Source organism: Chrysemys picta, chromosome 7 (genome assembly GCF_011386835.1).
Source record: "Chrysemys picta bellii isolate R12L10 chromosome 7, ASM1138683v2, whole genome shotgun sequence".
In the NCBI taxonomy this organism is placed as follows: Eukaryota; Metazoa; Chordata; order Testudines; family Emydidae; genus Chrysemys; species Chrysemys picta.
In genome coordinates, this window is record NC_088797.1 from 15,062,156 (window position 1) to 15,083,904 (window position 21,749).

The window sequence follows — 21,749 nt, forward strand, 5'->3', positions numbered from 1 at the left end:
TTATTCAAATTTGATTTAAGGCGATTAATTTTGTATGCTTTGACCTGTGATGTTGACAACTTTAACGGTTGTAAAGCTTTCATTCTTTGAATCTGTGTCTGCTGTCTTATGTGAATAATGAGCCAACAGGCAGCAAAAGGCTTCCAAACATGCAAAGCTACAAGCATTGTCTTGCTTTCGTTAAGATTCAACTCTGCTATGTTTAATCCAAATCAATGTGTAAGCTAGACAATGGGGCTACTACGAGATGGTCCATTATATCCTATAGATCTGTATCACCAGTGCATTGAGGTTTATATACGATATCTCATGGCATATTGAAACAAAAGGATAAAACGGCACCTCATGGGGAGAGAAGAATTGTTCCTAGCTAACCTCATTAGTCTCCCAGCTCAGAATGAGCACAGCCATTTGAGAGAAGCCTCACCCATCCCCCTGAAGGAAAACAGTTTTGTCACCAATATCTCATGGTCCTTGGTATCTGACTGCTGAAACATAGAGCATAATTGGCAAAGGCAGTTCTCTGTTGTCTATCATTAGTGTGATATGGACATTTATGCAAATGGAAGCTGTTCAGTGCCATGAACCAGTCTAAAGCCTACTAAAAAGTGTATTCAAAACAAGAAGTCCAATTGTCTCTGGATTTGTTATGGACAGCATAACTATTCAATCTTAGCATCTGAAGTTAATTTCCATGTATTATGATCAGACTCGCAGACTATTATATAGTCTTTAGTCAGTGTTTATCAAAGGAAACATATGTCTGTCTTTACAGAAACAAATTGTAATTTTTGTTCTAGCTGCTGCACTTAAAAAGTAACAAGTACTTGACAGTAAATAAGAGGCTTCCAGCTCTGCTAGAGAAGAATGCTATGAGGGTGACCCTGGATGAAGCTGGAAACGAGGGTTCCTGGTTCTATATACAGCCTTTCTACAAATTGCGTTCCATAGGAGACAGTGTAAGTGCAGACGAGCATCAGCAGAAGATGCATTATTTGGTGTAAAATACAAAGAGCTTGTATCAGTTGCTTCCTTACTTTTGACTAATTAAATGCATAGGTTTTTATAACGTGTAATATTAACGGCCACAGCCCTTTTCCTGTGCTGAACAGTGTGGGAGGAGAATCACTATGGTAACTACTGATTTGGAAATGAGGAACGATTAAGATTGGAAGAAATAAGGAATCTAAATACAGTAGCCTTCTAAATCCCCACCGAGTTCAAAATGGCATGAAATGTTAAGTCATTTGAGTAGCTTTAGAACAAATATAATTAGTATGCTGGTTCATGGTGCTGTAGTTATGAGTCTTGTTCCATTATGAATTTCTGTATCAAGAATTTTATCAGAATTAGACTAAATGGTTGCCTTGCTCGTGGGAGGTGTGGAAGGTTGGTTGATTCTGAGTTAATACCCTGGGTTTTAATCTCTGGAGATCTCCATTGTGTTCCCACATTGGATGCATAAGAATGAATGTGGTCGTCATTCCATAATCCTAAGTAAATGATTTTCTACTTCACAAAGCCATTATGGACGTTGGCATGCCTCATCAGCCTAAACTCAAGAGAAGCCAAGGACTTCAGTATGCTGTGCAGTGCAGTCTAGTCCAACCTGATAGAGGGCACCTAAACGGAGTAGATTCCATGAAATGGAGAATAGCCATATCCATGTAGATTAGACTGTTCACTTCACTATAAATATATGGAGATATACCTATCTCATAGAACTGGAAGGGACCCTGAAAGTTCAGCCCCCTGCCTTCACGAGCAGGACCAAGTACTGATTTTGCCCCAGATCCCTAGATGGCCCCCTGGGGGATTGAACTCACAACCCTGGGTTTAGCAGGCCAATGCTCAAACCACTAAGCTAGCCTTCCCTGCAGCACTATACATAATAGTTATCCCACCACTACACGTAATACAGCCTTAACTGAATGTCCTTGTTTTTATTTCATTATTACAGGAATAGTACCTTGAAGATTAATGTAGTTTGTGTTCAGTTAATTTAAAAAGAAGAAATGTCATATAAATTCAATTAATGTTCTGCTTTCTCTGTATTGAGGGGAATTCAAGTCCCTCACCTAAGATTTTTGTTATGGATTTTTTTGGTGGGGGGGGGAGGCGCCATGGGAAGAGTGAGGTCTTCAAGCAAGATTGGGAGGCTTTGGATAAGAAACTGCCTTGGAAGGAAAGTATAGGATACATGCGATCTTCACCCTCCATGATAAAGTGCACTTAGCTTACCACATTTGATTGGATCTCGTTAATCGAGAGTAAACATTGTAGATTAGAACCCATCAACTCCTCATGGAGGAGGAGAATCTTTCTGATAACTTTTGGTTTTAGGAATTAATTGTTAGATGTTAGACACTGAAATAACTGTATGGAAGATAAAAACTTAGTCAGTGGAAATTGTAGTTTTCCTTTATATGCCACTCAGCCCTGTTGTGTAGGTGTCTTTAAACCTTAAATAACTCTGAATGTTTCATTTTCTTCTGAAGTTGTCAAGATGGGTTTTTTTTTTTTTTTAAGATACCAGTGTCTTTCCTTTATTTTGCATGAAACAGCTCTAAACTGTAAGCAAATGGCCTAACCTCATTGCTTATACCCAGACAAAGGTAACTCTGGGGACCATTTCTGAATCTGATTGCAAAGTACTTCTCTTCAGGTTGTCATTGGAGACAAGGTGGTCCTGAATCCTGTTAATGCTGGCCAGCCCCTTCATGCCAGTAGTCACCAACTGGTTGATAATCCTGGGTGCAATGAGGTAAGTGTAAAATAAATCAAAAGCTTGGCTTGTTAGTGCAGTGGTGACACAGAAATTTGGTGTAAATAGAGTTAGAAGGGGTCTTTGGCGTTCTCGGCTAAATTAAGGAGCACGCATGTTATGGAATTGCCAATTACCATGATGGAGAGCATATACTGCATTGCTGTCCCATCCTGTTAGTGAAGTAGCAATACTACTAGCTCTGGAGACAAGGTTTCTCACTTCCTTCCTAGTGGGCAAACAGCTGGGTGGGGATTGGTAAGAGCAGGTCTGTTAGGTAAATAACAGGCTATCTGGAACAAAGACATGAGCATTGCCTGTTCTGCCCAACTGCTTGGCTGTAAGAACAGAGATAAGTGAAATGTACTTTTTCTGCAAAATCTGCCATCCTCATGACTGGAGCTAGGTGAATAACTAACTGGTTTGTTTATGTTTGTTGTCAGTTTCGTGGCAGTTCTGAAAAATTAAAAACAAAATAGTTTTCGGTCAAACTAAGTCTGAAAATTCTGAAATGTTTTTGGCGAAATGACCCTTTTTAATCAATCTGAAAGAATGTTGAGAGCAGAAACCTGGCTTCAAATTCCTGTTCAGAGAAGAGATTAAAACCTGGGTCTTCCCCATCCCAGGAGTGCCCGAACCACCAAACCAGGGTATTCTGGGTCAGGTCAGGCCTCTCTCAATCTCTCCTGTTGAAGCTGGTTCACTAGTCATTGTGTCAGAGAGAGAGAGAGTGAGAATGGTTAGGGCACTTGCCTGGGATGTGGGAGACCCTAATTCAAGTCGTTGCTCAAATAAATAACTACTACTTACATAGAATGGAACAGTTCAAGGGAGCAGATTGCCTATAGCAGTGGTCTCCAAACTGTGGGGCACCCCCCCCCAAGGTGCAAAGGAGCCTGAACCAGCCCCCATGAGGGGACAGGGAGGTAGTGCCACCCAGCCTCACTCTGCCCCCAGCCCCTGCCCTGGCTGCAGCCCTGCTCCAGGCTTGGGCTCCTGCCCTCAGCCTACGTCCCCCTGGTCTTGGCTTCCAGCTTGGGTGGGGGGGGGGCACAGCCACATTTTACTACTGGTAAGGTGGAGGTGAATGGGAGAGGATAAGTTTGGGGACCACTGGCCTATAGTCTGGTCGTTAAAGCCACTCAACTGGGAAAGGAAAGATTAAGGTTCAATTCTCTGCTCCAGAGTGAGGATTTGAACCTAGGTCTCCTACATCCCAGGGAAGTGTCCTAGACAGTGGGCTAAAGGTTTACAAAGGGGGAACCACATCCACTTCTTTTGTTTCTGTGATTCTAGCCTGTTTTTTTTTTTTTTCCCTTGGTCAAAATTATTTCGTTAATTGGTGTCAGATTTATGAATAGTTTTGGGTCAATCAAGACTGCCTTTTTTGGAGAATAAATTATTTTTCTGAAAAGTGTCACCCAGCTCTATTCATGACATAGCCAGATAAGGTATCCACGTAACAAGTTAGGTACTAACGTTAACTATAGTTACTGTGATTTACCGCAGGGTTGAGTGCAGGCCACAGTCTTTCTGGATTGTTGTTTTATTTCATACAGTAATAAACAGGGATTGCAGTATACTGTTCAGATTCTCTTTCCACTGTAAAGAAAAGGGCAGCACTTTGCAGTGTTTTATCATACTTCTAGTGTGACCAGTGATACTAGTCTTTGTTCTAGGTCAACTCTGTGAACTGCAACACGAGCTGGAAAATAGTCCTTTTCATGAAATGGAGCGATAACAAAGATGATATTTTAAAAGGGGTAAGTTTGGAAACTCATCTTGCTGCTGGCTTTTTAATAGTATGATGTCTGTATTATCTACTTCGTGTTGATCATTCTGTCTTGGCTTTGACAGGGAGATGTGGTACGGTTGTTTCATGCGGAGCAGGAGAAGTTTCTGACTTGCGATGAGCATAGAAAGAAGCAGCATGTCTTCCTGAGAACTACGGGGAGACAGTCGGCCACTTCTGCAACTAGTTCAAAAGCACTGTGGGAAGTCGAGGTAAGGACAGCATCTCTGAGGCTGTACAAGTGGTTTTATTGTAACAATTGGTGCTTTTGTTTAAAACCTTGCTCCACAAGATATATATATATATTTTTTTTAAGTAAGACTTCTTTCCGGGTTTTGAAGTTTCAAGACCAAAAAATGCCATTGTTTACTAGCATGTCTGGATATTTTTTACAATATAAAAACATGGTTTTGACTTTTTAACACTGCAGTAAGGTGCTTTCCAACTACCAGTTCCTGGCAATGTAGAAAAAAAGAATGAGAGAGGCGTCAATAAATGCCTTATTTACTCATAAGAACATAAGAATGGCCATGTTGGGTCAGACCAAAGGTCCATCCAGCCCAGTATCCTGTCTACCGACAGTTGCCAATGCCAGGTGCCTCAGAGGGAGTGAACCTAACAGGTAATGATGAAGTGATCTCTCTCCTGCCATCCATCTCCACCCTCTGACAAACAGAGGCTCACCAACCATTCCTATTCTAACAAAGTACTAATTATTTCTACTGCCTTGCTGTATATGCTGAACACATCCATGTCCAGTGTGGAATTCTATAGGTACACATAACCTCCTCTGATGGGAGATTAAACCCGTTTGTTAGTCTCGGTCTCTGTGGAATCAAACCATCTTATTAGCATCTTAATTTTAAAAAGAGAGAGAAAGAAGGATGACTTCAATGTCTTGGCCAACATTTCACCTATTAAACAAACAAAACTTTGAGATGCTTAGGTTCTGGAAATAGATACATATGCTTACGATAATATTTTTGTTTTAAAATGTAACTTTAAATGACATGCAGCCTGCCTGTGTGAACACTACAAGTCCCTCTGAGTGGAGGACAGTTATTTTTCCCAGCAGTGCAGTCACTTAATTCAAAGATTCTTTCAGCTGTGCTCCAGCTGGGAACCTGTCTAGAGTCCTAGTTCCATACTTTTTCTTGGGAGGAGCGGGAGCATTAATATGGATCTCTAGAAAACTCCCTTCTTTGGGAAAACACTGTTAAGTTTGAAACAATTCTACTGTTTTTTTTTTTTTTCTTGAGACTAAAGTGACTATCAGGGAAAACAAGAGAATCTTGCCTGACTTTTAGTAAATTTGTTCAATCCTTCTGGTTCAGCCCAATACAAGCTTCCAAAAAACCTCCTTTTACTACCTTTCTGCCAATATATCCCATTAGCCCTTTGTCTTCATTCTCGGGAGGCTCAACATAGAGCACAAAACCATAGTCGGTTTGTTAGCCAAACCATAGTCGGTTTGTTAGCCAACAAATCCAGCCACTTGGAGATAGCCATGAAAATAGAACTTTAAAAATCCAGGTGTGCACTACTGGCTGTGTTGGACATGCCCATTTGGGATGCATCGTTGGTGGTGGCCACCATACCTGACTGGTAAATGGTATTTTTTTTTGTTTTTCTGAGCTCTGTCACATTCTGCCAATGTGTGATGGTGTCCCTATAATCTGTTAGCCAGAAGCTGGGAATGGGCAAAAGGAGATGGATCACTTGATGATTACCTGTTCTGTTCATTCCCTCTGGGGCACCTGGCATTGGCCACTGTTGGAAGACTGGATACTAGGCTAGATGAACCTTTGGTCTGACCCAGTATGGCCGTTCTTGTGTTCTTACATGACTGAAAGTGAAATACAACAGTACTAACCTGAGGGGCATACCACTGAAATTCAGAATATGGCCCCTCTCTCTCTCTCCAGGTGGTGCAACATGACCCTTGTCGAGGTGGTGCAGGATATTGGAATAGCCTTTTCCGGTTCAAACATCTTGCTACTGGACACTACTTAGCAGCAGAGGTAAGTACCATGGGGAGGACCCATAAACTCTGCCTCTTCTCCTCTGATGCTTTCTTCCTTTATCCCTTCCCAAAAAACTGTGGTTGACTACTAACTGAGGATTGAAAACAGATTAGTGAATGATTGCTATGTAGAATTAGTAGTATTAAGGATGAAATTATGCAAGAGTAGGTAGTATCAAAGTGCCAGAGCCATGAAACAAGATATTTTCTTGAAAGATGCTTGGAAAAAACATTGCACAACAAGAATGACTGTGTCCCTAGCCTTTTTGTTGGAGATAGGTGGTGACTTCTTTTTGTTAAGAAGAATAGACAATAAATGACACGATTTTATGTAAACCATTAAAATCAAGGTGAGCTCATTAGTGGGAGAGTGAATTGTACTGTGAATGGCTGGATCACCTGTTGCTACGTTTTTGGGGGAATAAATTAAACCCATTTTTGGATCGTCTGGATTTTTTGATTTCCAAACAGAACGTAGAATGGTTCATAAAAGAGAAGTTAACAGTTAAAGAAGCCTTCTAGGAATTGTCATGAACATTTACCTATCCAAGCATTTTGGAAGGTGAACTGTTAATACCTGTGAATACTCACTGAAACTAGCTTGACTCTGTGTTTCTTGAAACACGTGTGTAAATGAAGACAAGCATATTTGTCAAAATAAGATGCTGGGGATATGCAAGGGAGGTTGGAATGAAGAACGGCAATATAGCCCATCATGGTGAATGCAAGAGTTCAATTGAAATAATCCTGCTTTATGCTTCTCTAGTAAGCAGATTCCAAAACACTTAGTAGCATTTTGCCAAGTACAAAATGGATCAACAGGACTAGCGGATTATAGAGGTTGCTTAGCAAATCATGGGCTGGTTAATCAGCTGTGAAAACATGGAGACGCACTCATGCAAAGGTACAATGGGAGAAATTGGTGAATTTGTGCATATTATGGCAAAAATAATTTTTATTAAAGGAACATTTCAAATGATGACATGATCAAGATTTTTCCCAACTTGTAGTGACTTCTAAAGCTGGTTGAAATGTTTTGAAATTTAATTGTGATTTCAAAATTTAAAAGCTTGACACAATTTTCACAAAATTTCCTTCCTTCCTAGCTTTAGTTATATCCTAGTTGAGTCTCTTTTGCAAGTTTGCTGATTGCTTAATTCTGTTCCTGGCTGCACAACTACCTGGTTTGTTTTTGTCTGTCTGTTTTTGTTTTTTAAAAGTTGATTGCATTGTATATGTGTTTATGGACTCCGAGGCCTGAAGGGACCACTGTGGTAATCTAGTCTGATCTCCTGTAAAGCACAGGCTACAGAACTTCCCGAAAATCATTCCTAGAAAAACATCCAAACTTAGGCCTGGTCTACACTACGACTTTAATTCGGATTTATCAGCGTTAATTCGAATTTACCCTGCAACCGTCCACACAACGACGCCATTTATTTCGAAATAAAGGGCCCTTTAAATCGATTTCTGTACTCCACCCCGACGAGCGGAGTAGCGCCAAAATCGATTTTAACATTTCGAATTAGGGATAGTGTGGCCGCAATTCGATGGTATTGGCCTCCGGAAGCTATCCCACAGTGCATCATTGTGACCGCTCTGGACAGCAAACTAAACTCGGATGCACTGGCCAGGTAGACAGGAAAAGCCCCGCGAACATTTGAATTTCATTTCCTGTTTGCCCAGCGTGGAGAGCACAGGTGACCACAGATAGCTCATCAGCACAGGTAACCATGCAGGCCGATAATCGAAAAAGAGCACCAGCATGGACCGTGAGGGAGGTACTGGATCTGATCGCTATACGGGGAGAGGATTCAGTGCTAGCAGAACTTCGTTCTAAAAGACGAAATGCCAAAACTTTTGAAAAAATCTCCAAGGGCATGATGGAGAGAGGCCACAATAGGGACTCAGATCAGTGCCGCGTGAAAGTCAAGGAGCTCAGACAAGCCTATCAAAAAACAAAGGAGGCAAACGGTCGCTCTGGGTCAGAGCCGCGGACATGCCGCTTCTACGCCGAGCTGCATGCAATTCTAGGGGGGGCTGCCACCACTACCCCACCTGTGATCGTGGATTCCGGGTCGGGGATCGTCTCATCAGCTACACCTGAGGATTCTGCCGATGGGGGAGAGGAGGAGGAGGAGGATGAGCTTGCAGAGAGCACACAGCATTCCGTTCTCCCCAACAGCCAGGATCTTTTTCTCAGCCTGACTGAAGTACCCTCCCAACCCTCCCAAGCCAGTATCCAAGACCATGACCCCATGGAAGGGACCTCAGGTGAGTTTACCTTTTAAAACATAAAACTTGTTTTAAAAGCAAACGGTTTTTAATGATTACTTTGCCCTGAGGACTTGGGATGCATTCGTGGTCAGTTCAGCTACTGGAAAAGTCTGTTAACATGTCTGGGGATGGAGCGGAAATCCTCCAGGGACATCTCCATGAAGCTCTCCTGGAGGTACTCCAAAAGCCTTGCCACAAGGTTTCTGGGCAGTGCATCCTTATTCCGTCCTCCATGGTAGGACACTTGACCACGCCATGCTTGCAGCAAGTAATCTGGTATCATTGCCTGACAAAGCCTGGCAGCGTATGGTCCCGGTGTTTGCTGGCATTCAAGCAACATCCGTTCTTTATCTTGTTGTGTAATCCTCAGGAGAGTGATATCACTCATGGAAACCTGGTTGAAATACGGGAACTTAATTAAGGGGACAGAGGTAGCCGTTCCTACTGGGCTGTTTGCCTGTGGCTGAAAATAAATCCTTCCCTGCAGTTAGCCAAGCGCAGATGGGAAATTGGCCCTGAGCTTTTCGCGTTTGGCTAGCAGGGATCTTCCCTGTTACCACCCACGCGGGGAGGGGTACCGTGATCATCCCAGAGAATTTATGGCGGGAGGGGGGCGGCGGGGGGGGGGGTGGTTAGTTTGGTTCCTGCAGGGATCTTCCCTGATACCAGCCACGCGGTGGGGGGAGGGGTACAGCGATCATCCCAGAGAATTCATGGCGGGGGGGGGGGGGGGGGGGGCGTTAGTTTGTTTTCTGCTGCTGCTGAATGTTAACAGAAAAACCGCAGCACTCTACAGGCGTTACTTGGTATGTGGGAAAGGAGGGCGCAGAAGCCGTAAGACAATGGCTTACCATGGCCGCATGCAAGCCGAATTCTGTTGCCCGGACCTGTGATCTCTAGCAGCAAAGCCACAGGCACTCAGTATTAAGAGGCAAAATGCGACCTTGCACAGAAATCACATGTGCTATGTAATGTGAATAGTGTTGGTCACCGTGAAAGAGTATAAGCATTGTTCTGCAAAATGTATCTTTTTAAACAATTCTCTCTTTTTTCCCCTCCCTACAGCAGCTGCAAATTCCTCAAGCTTCCCTCCTCCATCCCGAAGGCTATCACAGATAAGGCGTCGTAAAAAGAAGACGTGAGACGAGATGTTTGCAGAAATTATGAAATCCAGCCGCAGTGACAGAGCTCATCTGAATGAGTGGAAGGAAACGGTTTCAAAGTATAGGAAAGAAGCCAGTGAACGTGAGGAGAGGAGGGACCAACGTGAGGAGAGGAGGGACCAACGTGAGGAGAGGAGAGACGCTCGAGATGAGAGGCGGCGGCAGGAAGATCAGAGGAGGCAGGATGCAACGCTGGGGCTGCTGCGTGAGCAAACAGACATGCTCCGGCGTCTGGTGGAGCTTCAGGAACGGCTGCAGGAAAACAGTGCTGCTACAGCCCCTGTACCCCCCTCCCCATGTTCCATATCCTCCTCACCCAGACGTGTAAGAACGCGGGGGGGGAGGCTCCGTACACCTTCCCATTCCACCCCAGTGGACAGCCCAAGCAAAAGGCTGTCATTTTTTTAACCTTTTTTAGTGGCCTTTTCCTTCCCACCGATCCTCCTCCCAAATCCCACCTGGGTTCCCTCCCTCTTTTTCTAATCTATTAATAAAGAATAAATGATTTTTAAATGATAGTGACTTTATTTGGTTTGAAAGCAAGCTGGGGGAAGGGGGAGGGTGGGTTCCTTAAAGAAAATGAGTCAATAAAGGGGGCAGGTTTTCATGAAGGAGAAACAAACAGATATTTCACACTGTAGCCTGGCCAGTCATGAAACTGGTTTTCAAAGCTTCTCTGATGCACAGCGCTTCCTGGTGTGCTCTTCTAATCGCCCTGGTGTCTGGCTGCGCGTAATCAGCAGCCAGGCGATTTGCCTCAGCCTCCCACCCCGCCATAAAGGTCTCCCCCTTACTTTCACAGAGATTGTGGAGCACGCAGCAAGCAGAAATAACAATGGGGAGATTTCTTTGGCTGAGGTCAGAGCGAGTCAATAATGAATGCCAGCGACCTTTTAATCGGCCAAATGCACATTCTGCACTTGCTCAGCCTGTAGTTGAACAGCTCCTGACTCCTGTCCAGGCTGCCTGTGTATGGCTTCATGAGCCATGGCATTAAGGGGTAGGCTGGGTCCCCAAGAATACCTATTGGCATTTCAACATCCCCAACGGTTATTTTCTGGTCCGGAAAGTAAGTCCCTTGCTGCAGCCCTTTAAACAGAGTAGTGTTCCTGAAGACGCGAGCGTCATGAACCCTTCCTGCCCACCCTGCGTTGATGTTGGTGAAATGTCCCTTGTGATCCACAAGTGCTTGCAGCACCATTGAAAAGTACCCCTTGCGGTTTATGTACTCGGTGGCTTGGTGCTCCGGTGCCAAGATAGGGATATGGGTTCCATCTATTGCCCCACCACAGTTAGGGAATCCCATTGCAGCAAAGCCATCCACTATGGCCTGCACATTTCCCAGAGTCACTAACTTTCGTAGCAGCACCTGAGTGATTGCTTTGGCTACTTGCATCACAGCAGCCCCCACAATAGATTTGCCCACTCCAAATTGATTCCCAACTGACCGGTAGCTGTCTGGCGTTGCAAGCTTCCACAGGGCTATCGCCACGCGCTTCTCAACTGTGAGGGCTGCTCTCATCTTGGTATTCTGGCGTTTCAGGGCAGGGGACAGCAAGTCACAAAGTTCCATGAAAGTGCCCTTACGCATGGGAAAGTTCCGCAGCCACTGGGAATCATCCCACACCTGCAACGCTATGCGGTCCCACCAGTCTGTGCTTGTTTCCCTTGCCCAGAATCGGCGTTCCATGGATAGAACCTGCCCCATTAACAACATGATCTCCAAAGCACCGGGGCCCGTGGTTTCACAGAATTCTGTGTCCGTGTCCATGTCCTCATCATGCTTGTCGCTGCACTGCCGCCGCCGCTGCCTCCTCGCCTCGTTTTTCTGGTCCTGGCTCAGCATAAACTCCACGAGAACGCGCGAGGTGTTTACAATGTTCATGACTGCTGTCTTGAGCTCAGCGGGCTCCATGCTTGTCGTGGTATGGAGTCTGCAGTGTTCACCCAGGAAAAAAGGCGCGAAATGGTTGTCTGCCATCCGTTGCTTTCATGCAGGGAGGGAGGGACGGAGGAGGTGAGGCTGTACCCAGAACCACCTGCGCCGATGTTTTTTGTCCCATCAGACACTGGGATCTCAACCCAGAATTCCAATGGGCGCGGGAGACTGCGGGAACTATGGGATAGCTACCCACAGTGCAACGCTCCAGAAATCGACGCTAGCCCCGGTACTTGGACGCACACCGCCGAATTAATGTGCTTAGTGTGGCCACATACATTTCGACTTTATACAATCTGTTTCCCAAATTCGAATTATATAAATTCGGATTAATCCCATAGTGTAGACATACCCTTGGTTAAAAAAATTGCCAGTGATTGGACAGTCTACCTTAACCTTTAATAAATTGGTCCAGTGGTTAATTACCTTCACTGTTAAAAATGTCTGCCTTATCTGCAGTCTGAATTTGTCTACCTTCAACTTCCAGCCATTGGATCTTGTTGTACTTTTGTCTGGTAGACTGAAGACCCCAACATTGTGTACTTCTGTAGAAAAAGGTGCATCTGCTACAGGATAAGCTAGATCTCCCTGAGGAATTTTATACTGGGGGGGCGTGGAAAACTAAACTGTTGACTTGCCTGTGATTGTGTTTCATCAGGTAAACCCTGACTATGAGGAAGATGGCCAGGAGTGTCAATCCTCAGTAAGTATAGGCAAGAGTACAGTTTTGCCCCTAATTAGGAAGGGTTGACTCAAGCCCTGTTATTTGATTGGCAAGTGAACAGATGATACAAGGCATTTCTGCTACTAAAGAAAGTCGAAATTAAGCATGGAAGGTATTGCATGCAGTGCTCTATCCTGCAATTGAATACTGAAGATTGGTGTAGTAGGCTTTAGAGGATGTTGAAGAGCTGTGCACTTCTAGGTATCTTGATTCTTAAGTAGCTCCTATCAGAATAGCATCTGAACCATTTCTCAGAAGGCTGAACTCTTCACCTCTTCGATAAATTTTCTTTCTCCAAGTCTGAAGAGCAAGTTTCTCAAGATGAGCTCTGATACCAAATATACTGAATGCTGTCTTTACCCCGGGGGCCAAATTAAGTAGTTTATTTCACGAATGAAAGTTCTCTAAGGAACAATTTCTCATGTGTTAAATTATCATAGGAAAACCATGATAAATAATGAGGCTACAAAACAAGAACTGTGCCCAACCAGTGGGCAATTTTGATGTCATTGTTTTGAATTACCAGTAAAAGCGAGTGTGATGTCCTTTCCAATAAATGTTGTGGAGTTACATCACACTTACTCAAGATCCTGCTTGATTTACTTTATAGAGTATGAATTACCAGAAGCCTCCTATTGATGTGACTAGGGAAGCAGGCATACTGTACGGCCATTGTATTTGCAAATCAAAACTTTATTGGTGACAGCAGATATAACTAAAACAGCCCTTTCCATTGTGGATTGTATTTTTCATTTGGATGAGACTGTAGGCTTATGATGCCATAACCTCTATTTCCTGATCAATGTCTGGCATAAAGGAAGATAATTTTATTTAGAAACAAGGAAGAAAAGCTTGTATCCTAGGAGAAGAGAAGAATGTATCTCAATGCATGGAAGTGAGAAAAGCTCAAATTTTCTTTGTAGGAATATTAGTTGGCCTGTCACCTTGTCTATATATGAAAGTCATCTAAAGTGGTAGCCATTAAAAAGCCAACATTTGCCACCAGATACCCAAAAGTTACTCCAGTTATTTTCTGTTATAACTCATTTTCCTGTACTGCTTTGTAGCAAATGCTGACCTCCTGGCAACACTATTTAGTACATATTCTGGATAGTGAAAACCAACTTGTATCTTAACTTTCCAGGTAAACACTAATGGTTTCTAGTACCTCTTTGGAAATCAGAAAAGACTTCCATTTTTACCACTGTTGATACACACAGGTCCCTCACTCCAAAATGAGCTCAGGTGTTGGAGTCTTGGAGTAAAATCTGATAAGTGGTTTCTGGTTTTCTGCTTATACCTCTTCACCACCAGATGGCGAAAATTGACCGTAAACAAATGACAAGAGCATATAATCTCTTTCTAACATACAAATATAGTTTAAACTCCTTTAATTTAGAGATGGTGTTCACAACCTAACCTTATTTGGGTACAGTAACTTTATTCAAGCCTAAATCATTCTCAAGATGGCAAGTTTTTCTGCACAGTATCTGCCCTGGATTTCTTTCCTTATCCCTCAATTAATGAACAGTGCAGAGGTTTGATTTGAATGAGCATGAATAATATGTCCCAAACTACACCCTTCAACATTACAAGGGATCCATTGTGTGAATTTTGCAATTATGCTTTTGTAGGTGAAACTTTAGTTCTGCATGGATGTAATAATCTTATCTAAGATCTCTCACTTTCTATTGCCTATTGTTTGCTGCACGCTGGTTTGTAGCTTTGCCATAATCTCTAGAATTGTCTAGTATATTGCCTCAGGTGCCAGAAATATTGAATTGTATGAATTTTCAGCATCTGCCATGTTTGGAGATCAGTAAGAGGTTTGGTGAAGACAAATGAAGGTTTTGAGAATTCAGCACAAGTGTAGAGTAGATGGAGTCTCAACTGATAGTTTCCAAACAGACTGAATATATAGCTGCATATTTTTTTAAAATGTGAATCACCAATTTGCATGTCTAGTCCATATATTTACCGTCCTATTACTGAATGACAAATCAAAACTGTAAATATCTCCACTTTGCAGCCAAGTCCACGTGCTACTAATAATCACAGAATATCCTGAAGTACATATAGAACACTGTAAGCATTCTATAGCTTTCACACAGTCCTAGGTCTTTCAACTCCTCAAGCTCAGATTTTCAAAAATAAATTGTTTTAAGTTTAGGCTCCTAACTCACTGTTGAGGTCCCTTACTAAGTGGCCTGATGTTCACCGGTACTGAGATCCCAATATTTCCCACTGAAGTTCATAGGAGTTGATTACTCAGCTTGTCTCTGTGTTTTGAAAGTCTTGGCCTCACGTTCTAACATCTGTACCTTGTTGATTGGAGATTCCTGCTGATGTTCCCAAGAAAGATCTTAAAGGAAGAGCGAACCACAGCTTTTCTTCTGAAAGCTTTTCTTCATTCTCTCTTCCCCTTGAGCTTCAGTTTCTCTGACTTTGCTACTTTATACTTTTCAGAGTGGTAACCGTGTTAGTCTGTATCAGCAAAAACAACGAGGAGTCCTTGTGGCATCTTAGAGACTAAGAAATTTATTTGGGCATAAGCTTTCGTGGGCTAAAACCCACTTCATCGGATGCATCTGATGAAGTGGGTTTTAGCCCACAAAAGTTTATGCCCAAATAAATGTCTTAGTCTCTAAGATGCCACAAGGATTCCTTGTTGTTTCTACTTCTACTTTAGGCCAGTTCTCGTCCACAGACAACCCACCAACCTTAAGCATATTCTCACCAGCAACCACACACCACACCATAGTAACTCAGGAACCAATCCATGCAACAAACCTCGATACCAACTCTGCCCACATATTTACACCAGTGACACCATCACAGGACCTAACCAGATCAGCCACAACATCACCGGTTCATTCACTTGCACATCCACCAATGCCATCATGTGCCAGCAATGCCCCTCTGCTATGTATATCGGCCAAACTGGACGATCTCTACGTAAAAGGATAAATGGACGCAAGTCGGATATTAGGAATGGCAATATACAAAAACCTGTAGGAGAACACTTCAACCTCCCTGGACTCACAATAGCAGATTTAAAGGTAGCCATCCTGCAGCAAAAAAACTTCAGGACTAGACTCTAAAGAGAAACTGCTGAACTTCAGTTCATTTGCAAATTTGACACCATCAGCTCAGGATTAAACAAAGACTGTGAATGGCTAGCCAACTACAAAAGCAGTTTCTCCTCCCTTGGTGTTCACACCTCAACTGCTAGAAGAAGCCCTCATCCTCCGTGATTGAACTAACCTCGTTATCTCTAGACTGATTCTTGCCTGCATAGTTATACCTGCCTCTGGAAATTTCCACCACATGCGTCTGATGAAGTGGGTATTCACCCACCAAAGCTTATGCTCCAATACTTCTGTTAGTCTATAAGGTGCCACAGGACTCTTTGTCGCTTTCTACTTTATACTGTAGTCATCCAAGTTCTTGTTCATTGAACAAATGTTGGTGATTTCATGTCTCAATGCACTTATAAAGCTGAATTCATTAATGAAAGTATGAACCTGGTCAACACTTAATATTGTGCTAGCAGATATTGTTGCCTTGGTTTTTTTTTTTTTGTGCATTGGACACATTTGAATGTGCAAGTATAAATGCCATGAACTGAGGTGAAAACTACCAGCTGGCTAACTTCTTGGTTACCTTTCATTTTTTTTTTTTCAGTGAGTGACAAGTATAATTCTGTTTCTGCTGTTGGAATCTATTAGATACTGTTGATATTGACAACGTGACTGCGAAATAGAATTGCCAGCTGTCATTTTTGCTGCTTACAAAATATTTATTTAAAGTTATAGTTATCAAGTAGACTTCTGGAGCCCTTCAGCAGCAGTCTCTAGGGTAAGGCTCTTGTGAGACATGGATCATCTGCAGCAGAGTCTGAAGCTAATCTGGGTTTTCAGTGCATTGTGAGATGAATGTTTTGGCAATTTGAGTGTATTTTCTGGCACTTAATGTAAAAAGACATAGACACAGGATAACTTAGGAATTATTACATTATAACCCGGAGATGCTCAAAAGTTACCAACAGCAGACAAAGTGAAGCAATGTGTTTGGAAAAAGCAGTTAATTGTCAGTTTTATTTCTGTCCTAAAGCACAGCTGGAGCTTCTGCCAGGACCAGCACTTGGAGAGGTTGATATTTGTGTGCACAAATCATGAAACGCATTGATATAATGCTTGGCTTTTCACGCTGGTCTGACCGTTCTTGGGATAGCATTTCTGACTTCATTTGATTGGATTCTTTCTGTAGACAGATCCTGACCAGGATGCATCCAGAAGAGGGTTGCATAATGCTCAGGAGAAGATGGCTTACTCTTTGGTGTCCGTACCTGAAGGAAACGATATCTCCTCTATCTTTGAGCTGGACCCCACCACTTTGCGAGGGGGAGATAGCCTTGTCCCGAGGTATGATGTTAAATGCAACAGGTTCTCGCTTCTTACAGGCTTACAACAGTACCCAGTTTGAGCTGAATATTCTCCTTGTATGTTGTTGCTACTAGAACCACTAGCTGTTGAAAGATAGACACTCTAACATTTATTTTTAAGAATACAGAAAATTTTTTCACTGTTTGTTTCTCTTTCAAGTTAATTAAAGGTATTAATAGTAATAATACCTAGCAGTTACATAGCACTTCATCAGTACATCTCCAAGCAGTTTACAAAGGAGATGGCAATATCATTATCCCCACATTACAGCGGGGGAAACTGAGGCACAGAGTGGAAGTGATTTATCCAAGGTCCTGCAGCTGGCCAGTGCCAGAGCCAGGGCTAGAACTCAAGTCTGCTGAATTCGTATTCACATTCTATCTATATTGCTAAAGGGTTATGTGTGTGAATTCTGCATATTGCTCCTCATACTCAACAGTGTTATTTTTTCTACTAATCGAACATTTTAATGGCGCTATTTATTCACTACATGCATTACAAACTTAGTTAAGACACATTGCGTGCTCCAAAGACCAAGTAATTTGCTTTTTAAAAAAATAATTTGCATTTTGTCTAAACTGATTGATTCTGATCTGGAGAACAATGGACTCCACATGTCCTATTTAGTAAACTAAATTGAGTTCCTTTCAGTGAGTGTCTTGTATGGCTTTCAGCAGTTGTACAGGTGCAGTTATGTGATGGCTAATACTTCCTTTGTAGCCACTCTCTTGCATTGTACTTTGTGTGGTAAATGCGAAGCAGAGATCTAGAGGAAACCAATAGGAGTAAAGCCTTTCTGAAGCCAACACTACGGATAAAATTATTCCATGATGGTCATCATTTGTCACAGACATGTAGAACTTAGAAACTTGAACAGTGTCAACTTTTTTCTATAGTTAGGCTTCATTGTCTCTGTGACTAGGAAGTTTCTTGAGACGGTGTAAAAACTGTTGATGTGACTCTACCTTTAGGCATAAAACTTCTAGAGTATGTCTACACTGCAGCTGGAAGGTGTGGTTCCCAGCACAGGCAGGCAGACGCACGCTAGCTCCTCTTGAGTTAGCACGCTAAAAATAGCAGTGTGGACATTGTGACCCGGGCAGTGGCTTGGGCTAGCCACCTGAGTCCAAACCTGATCCCCCTGGGTCTGATCTCGGGTGGCTAGCCCACGCTGCTGCCTGTGTCACAATGTCCAAACTGCTGGTATTAGCGTGCTAGCTCAAGAGGCACTCTCACAAGTCTGCCTACCCGTTCTGGGAATCACACCGCCGAGCTGCGGTGTAGGCATACCTTTCAAGTTTGTGTGAGGAAACTTGAACTTGTTTGTTTTACTGCAAATTATCGCAGAATATTAGTGTTAGTCACTAAAAATGAGCCACCTTAACAGAGCGTGAGTTTTAAGTAACATTTTGTGGCTAAGCTGAAATTCCAGCTCCAAAACAAAGGGAACAAAAAAACTGTTCATGTGTAGTTGTGATTACATGGGTGCTGTGCATGCTTCCTAAACACACAAATCAATGCTAGGCTAGCTTAATTCTTCCTGGTTTGCCCTGCTGTTCTAGTTCTTAATCTGTCAGTAGATTGGCATGATGCCCCTGGTTGTGGTTTTTGATCTGAGCTGTGGATTAGGTTGAGGCCACCAAATTTATGGAAACTTTTGACCTAACAGAAATTTAAACCAATGTCTTCTGAGGTAAAAGAACTGCTGACTGTCCTCTAGTCGCTGCTGCTTCATACTATTAAATAAATATATTGGGCATAGAGAGTGCATGCGTGCGTGCGTGTGTGTGAGGTAAGTGTACGGCGTGTGGCTACTTTTCTTTTTTTTTTTTTTTTTTTTTTTTTTAATGGGAACAATTTCTTATTGTAACGAAGACTTTGCTCATTTACTTTCTGTGACACTTGAGCAGGTTATAGATTGTGCATGGTAAGTAGTCAAATGGTTTTCAAAGAATAAGTACTGCTTTTGGGTAGCTTTTCCTTTCCCATTTATGCACAGGAATTGTTAGACGTTGAGCTGCAGTGTGTTAAGATATAGATGCACTTTGGAGTTGAGTTCACAATATAGAAAAAACTGAAGAGTTTTAATCTGTGTTGCTACTTTGAAAAGCTTTATTCTAGTTATCGGACACCCTATTTCTAGTAGAAAATAATGTGCCTCCTATTGGTCTTTCCTAGGGTGACCAGATGTCCCGATAAAATTGGGACTGTCCCAATATTGAGCAATTTGTCCCGCATCCCGACTGAAGTACGGTCAGGATGCCATTTGTCCCGATATTTTGTTTCGGGCGTGGCGGCCCTTCTTCTTTTTTTTTTTTTTTTGCGTAGGCAGCAGTGAGAGGTGGGGGGCACCTTTTCAGTTGTTACACTCACCCGGCACATCCGTGTCTTTGGCGGTATTTCGGCGGCAGGCCCTTCAGACGCTGACGGTCTTCGGTGGCGGGTACTTCTTTCTTTGGCGGCAAGATTTATTACCCGCCGCCGAAGACAGTTAGTGACTGAAGGACTCGCCGCTGGAGTGCCGACGACGACCCGGACGCGGTGAGTATAACAATTGAAAAGGCGCCCCCCCCTGCGGCGGTCCTGATATTTTGAAGTTATCATCTGGTCACCCTAGTCTTTCCTGCCAACAACTTGAAAGTTGTACACATCTAAGATAACTGGTCAATTACATGTCTTGGAAACTGTCTCATTGTTACAATTATTGACTGTGTTGTAGGAACTCCTATGTCAGGCTTAGACACCTGTGTACTAACACCTGGGTTCATAGCACCAATATCCCAATTGATAAAGAAGAAGAGAAACCTGTGATGCTTAAAGTAAGTCCTCTAACTTTAACAAATCCATCCTTTGTCTCCTGTGTTTTCCTAAAAATACTTGCAATATTAAAAATCCTGAGTCCTTGAGGCTTATTGTTCTGCTATGTTAGTCAAATAACAGGGCAATATTAACAAAGACTACCTGTACAGAGTATTGTAATGAAAAAATTAAGCACTAACATTAGTTGAATAATTGGGCTTTTTAGTTTTCTATATAATGTGATCATCAGGAGCAGCATGTCTTTTGGGTGTTTTGTGGCAATGTTTTTGCAGTCTCATCTGGTTTGTGACTGCAAAAGCCTTGAGAATTAGAGAACTCTAGATTTGCATTGAAGTGTTTTGTTCTTAAACTTCATATTCTATCAAAAAAACTTGTACTGCTGTTTCTAATCTCAACTGTTGTTAGGACTGTGGTTTCCTTTATGTCAAATTTTACCGAGTTACTTTACTGCTGCTTTGCCCCTTTGTGTCTTGGTGTGATACTAAAATTACCTTGGGTTTTAGATTGGTACCTCTCCAGTAAAAGAGGACAAAGAAGCTTTTGCTATAGTACCAGTTTCTCCTGCAGAAGTTCGGGACTTGGACTTTGCCAATGATGCAAGCAAGGTGTTGGGTTCCATTGCTGGCAAGTTGGAAAAGGGAACGATCACCCAGAACGAAAGAAGGTAGGGGACTCAAGAAGCAAGCCTCTTGTAGTAATAGGGCTGCTGCCTTTACTCATGTAAATCTGTGATAATCCCTATTCTGAAGTTAGTTTCTTCTTCCCCTTGTATTTGAAAGAACAAAGAGGACCTCAGGAAATACAGACCAGTCAGCCTAACTTCGATAACTGGAAAGAGAGTGGAACAAATTATTAAAAATCATATTGTAAGCATATGGATGATGATGGAATTATAAGGAATAACTAGCATGGATTTGTCAGGAACAAATCTTTGACAGGGTTATTGGCCTAGTGGACGGAGGGAAGCAGTAGATGTGATCCAAGTCTTTTGACACAGTCCCCACATGGCAGTCTCATAAGCAAACTATGGAGATGTGGTCTAGTTGAAATTACTATAAGGTGGCTTTACAGCTGGTTGAAAGACCGTACTCGAAGAGGAGTTATCTACTACTAATTACTTACTGGAGAACTCTGCTTCCCCCGCATGCCATCACAGTGGGGATGAACATAGACTTGTGGGGAGCATCTCCAGTGAATCCAGGCACAATATAGATCACATGGACCAAAACCCCTGCATTTAGAAAGCAGTGGACCCCATCCATGGCTGTTCATCATACCCTGAAAACTGTCAAACTAGGAGGGTGTGTCTAGTAGGGTCCCCCAGGGATCAGTCCTGGGTCCGATGCCTTTCAGTATTTTCATTATAACATTTGCAGGTGACACCAAACTGGGAGGGGTTGCAAGAACTTTTGGAAACAGGCTTAGCATTCAAAATGCCCTTGACAAATCGGAGAATTGGTCTGAATTCAACAAGATGAAATTCAATAGCCTAGTGCAAAGTACTTCGCTCAGGGAAGAAAAATCAAATGTACACCTACAAAATAGGGAATAACTGACTAGATGGTAGTACTGCTGAAAAGGATCTGGGGTTATAGTGAATTATAAATTGAATGAGTCAACAATGTGAAACAGTTGCGAAAAAGGCTAATATCATTCTGGGGTTTATTAACAGGAGTATGTAAGAAATGGGAGGTTATTGTCCTGCTCTACTCAGCACTAGTGAGGCCTCAGCTGGATTACTGTGTCCAATTCTGGGCGCCACATTTTAGGAAATAGTCCAGGAGAGAACCAAAAATAAAAAA

General features: G+C 42.7%; 2 protein-coding genes across 9 annotated transcripts in view; both read left to right on the top strand.

Moving 5' to 3' along the window:
- The window catches only part of ITPR1 (inositol 1,4,5-trisphosphate receptor type 1), a 256,740-nt gene that overhangs the window by 86,427 nt on the left and 148,564 nt on the right, over positions 1-21,749 (top strand). For all 8 annotated transcript variants that reach the window (XM_065552919.1, XM_065552920.1, XM_065552923.1 and 5 more), the window contains 8 exons: positions 801-959; positions 2,666-2,764; positions 4,444-4,527; positions 4,622-4,768; positions 6,482-6,577; positions 16,952-17,106; positions 19,847-19,946; positions 20,451-20,611. In XM_065552919.1, coding sequence (XP_065408991.1) covers positions 801-959; positions 2,666-2,764; positions 4,444-4,527; positions 4,622-4,768; positions 6,482-6,577; positions 16,952-17,106; positions 19,847-19,946; positions 20,451-20,611 — 1,001 coding nt within the window. The remainder of the gene's footprint in view (positions 1-800; positions 960-2,665; positions 2,765-4,443; positions 4,528-4,621; positions 4,769-6,481; positions 6,578-16,951; positions 17,107-19,846; positions 19,947-20,450; positions 20,612-21,749) is intronic.
- LOC135972831 (uncharacterized) lies at positions 7,863-10,532 on the top strand. Its single transcript, XM_065552930.1, has 2 exons — positions 7,863-8,853; positions 9,922-10,532. Exons 1-2 carry the CDS (start codon positions 8,313-8,315, stop codon positions 9,996-9,998), a joined length of 618 nt encoding a protein of 205 aa, XP_065409002.1. The 5' UTR covers positions 7,863-8,312; the 3' UTR covers positions 9,999-10,532.

Bases quoted from the DNA above. Each gene is read 5' to 3' on its own strand.
- LOC135972831 (XM_065552930.1), top strand. From the start codon at position 8,313: ATGCAGGCCGATAATCGAAAAAGAGCACCAGCATGGACCGTGAGGGAG. The intron at 8,854-9,921 runs GTGAGTTTACCT...CCCTCCCTACAG, and splicing joins CCCCATGGAAGGGACCTCAG to CAGCTGCAAATTCCTCAAGC.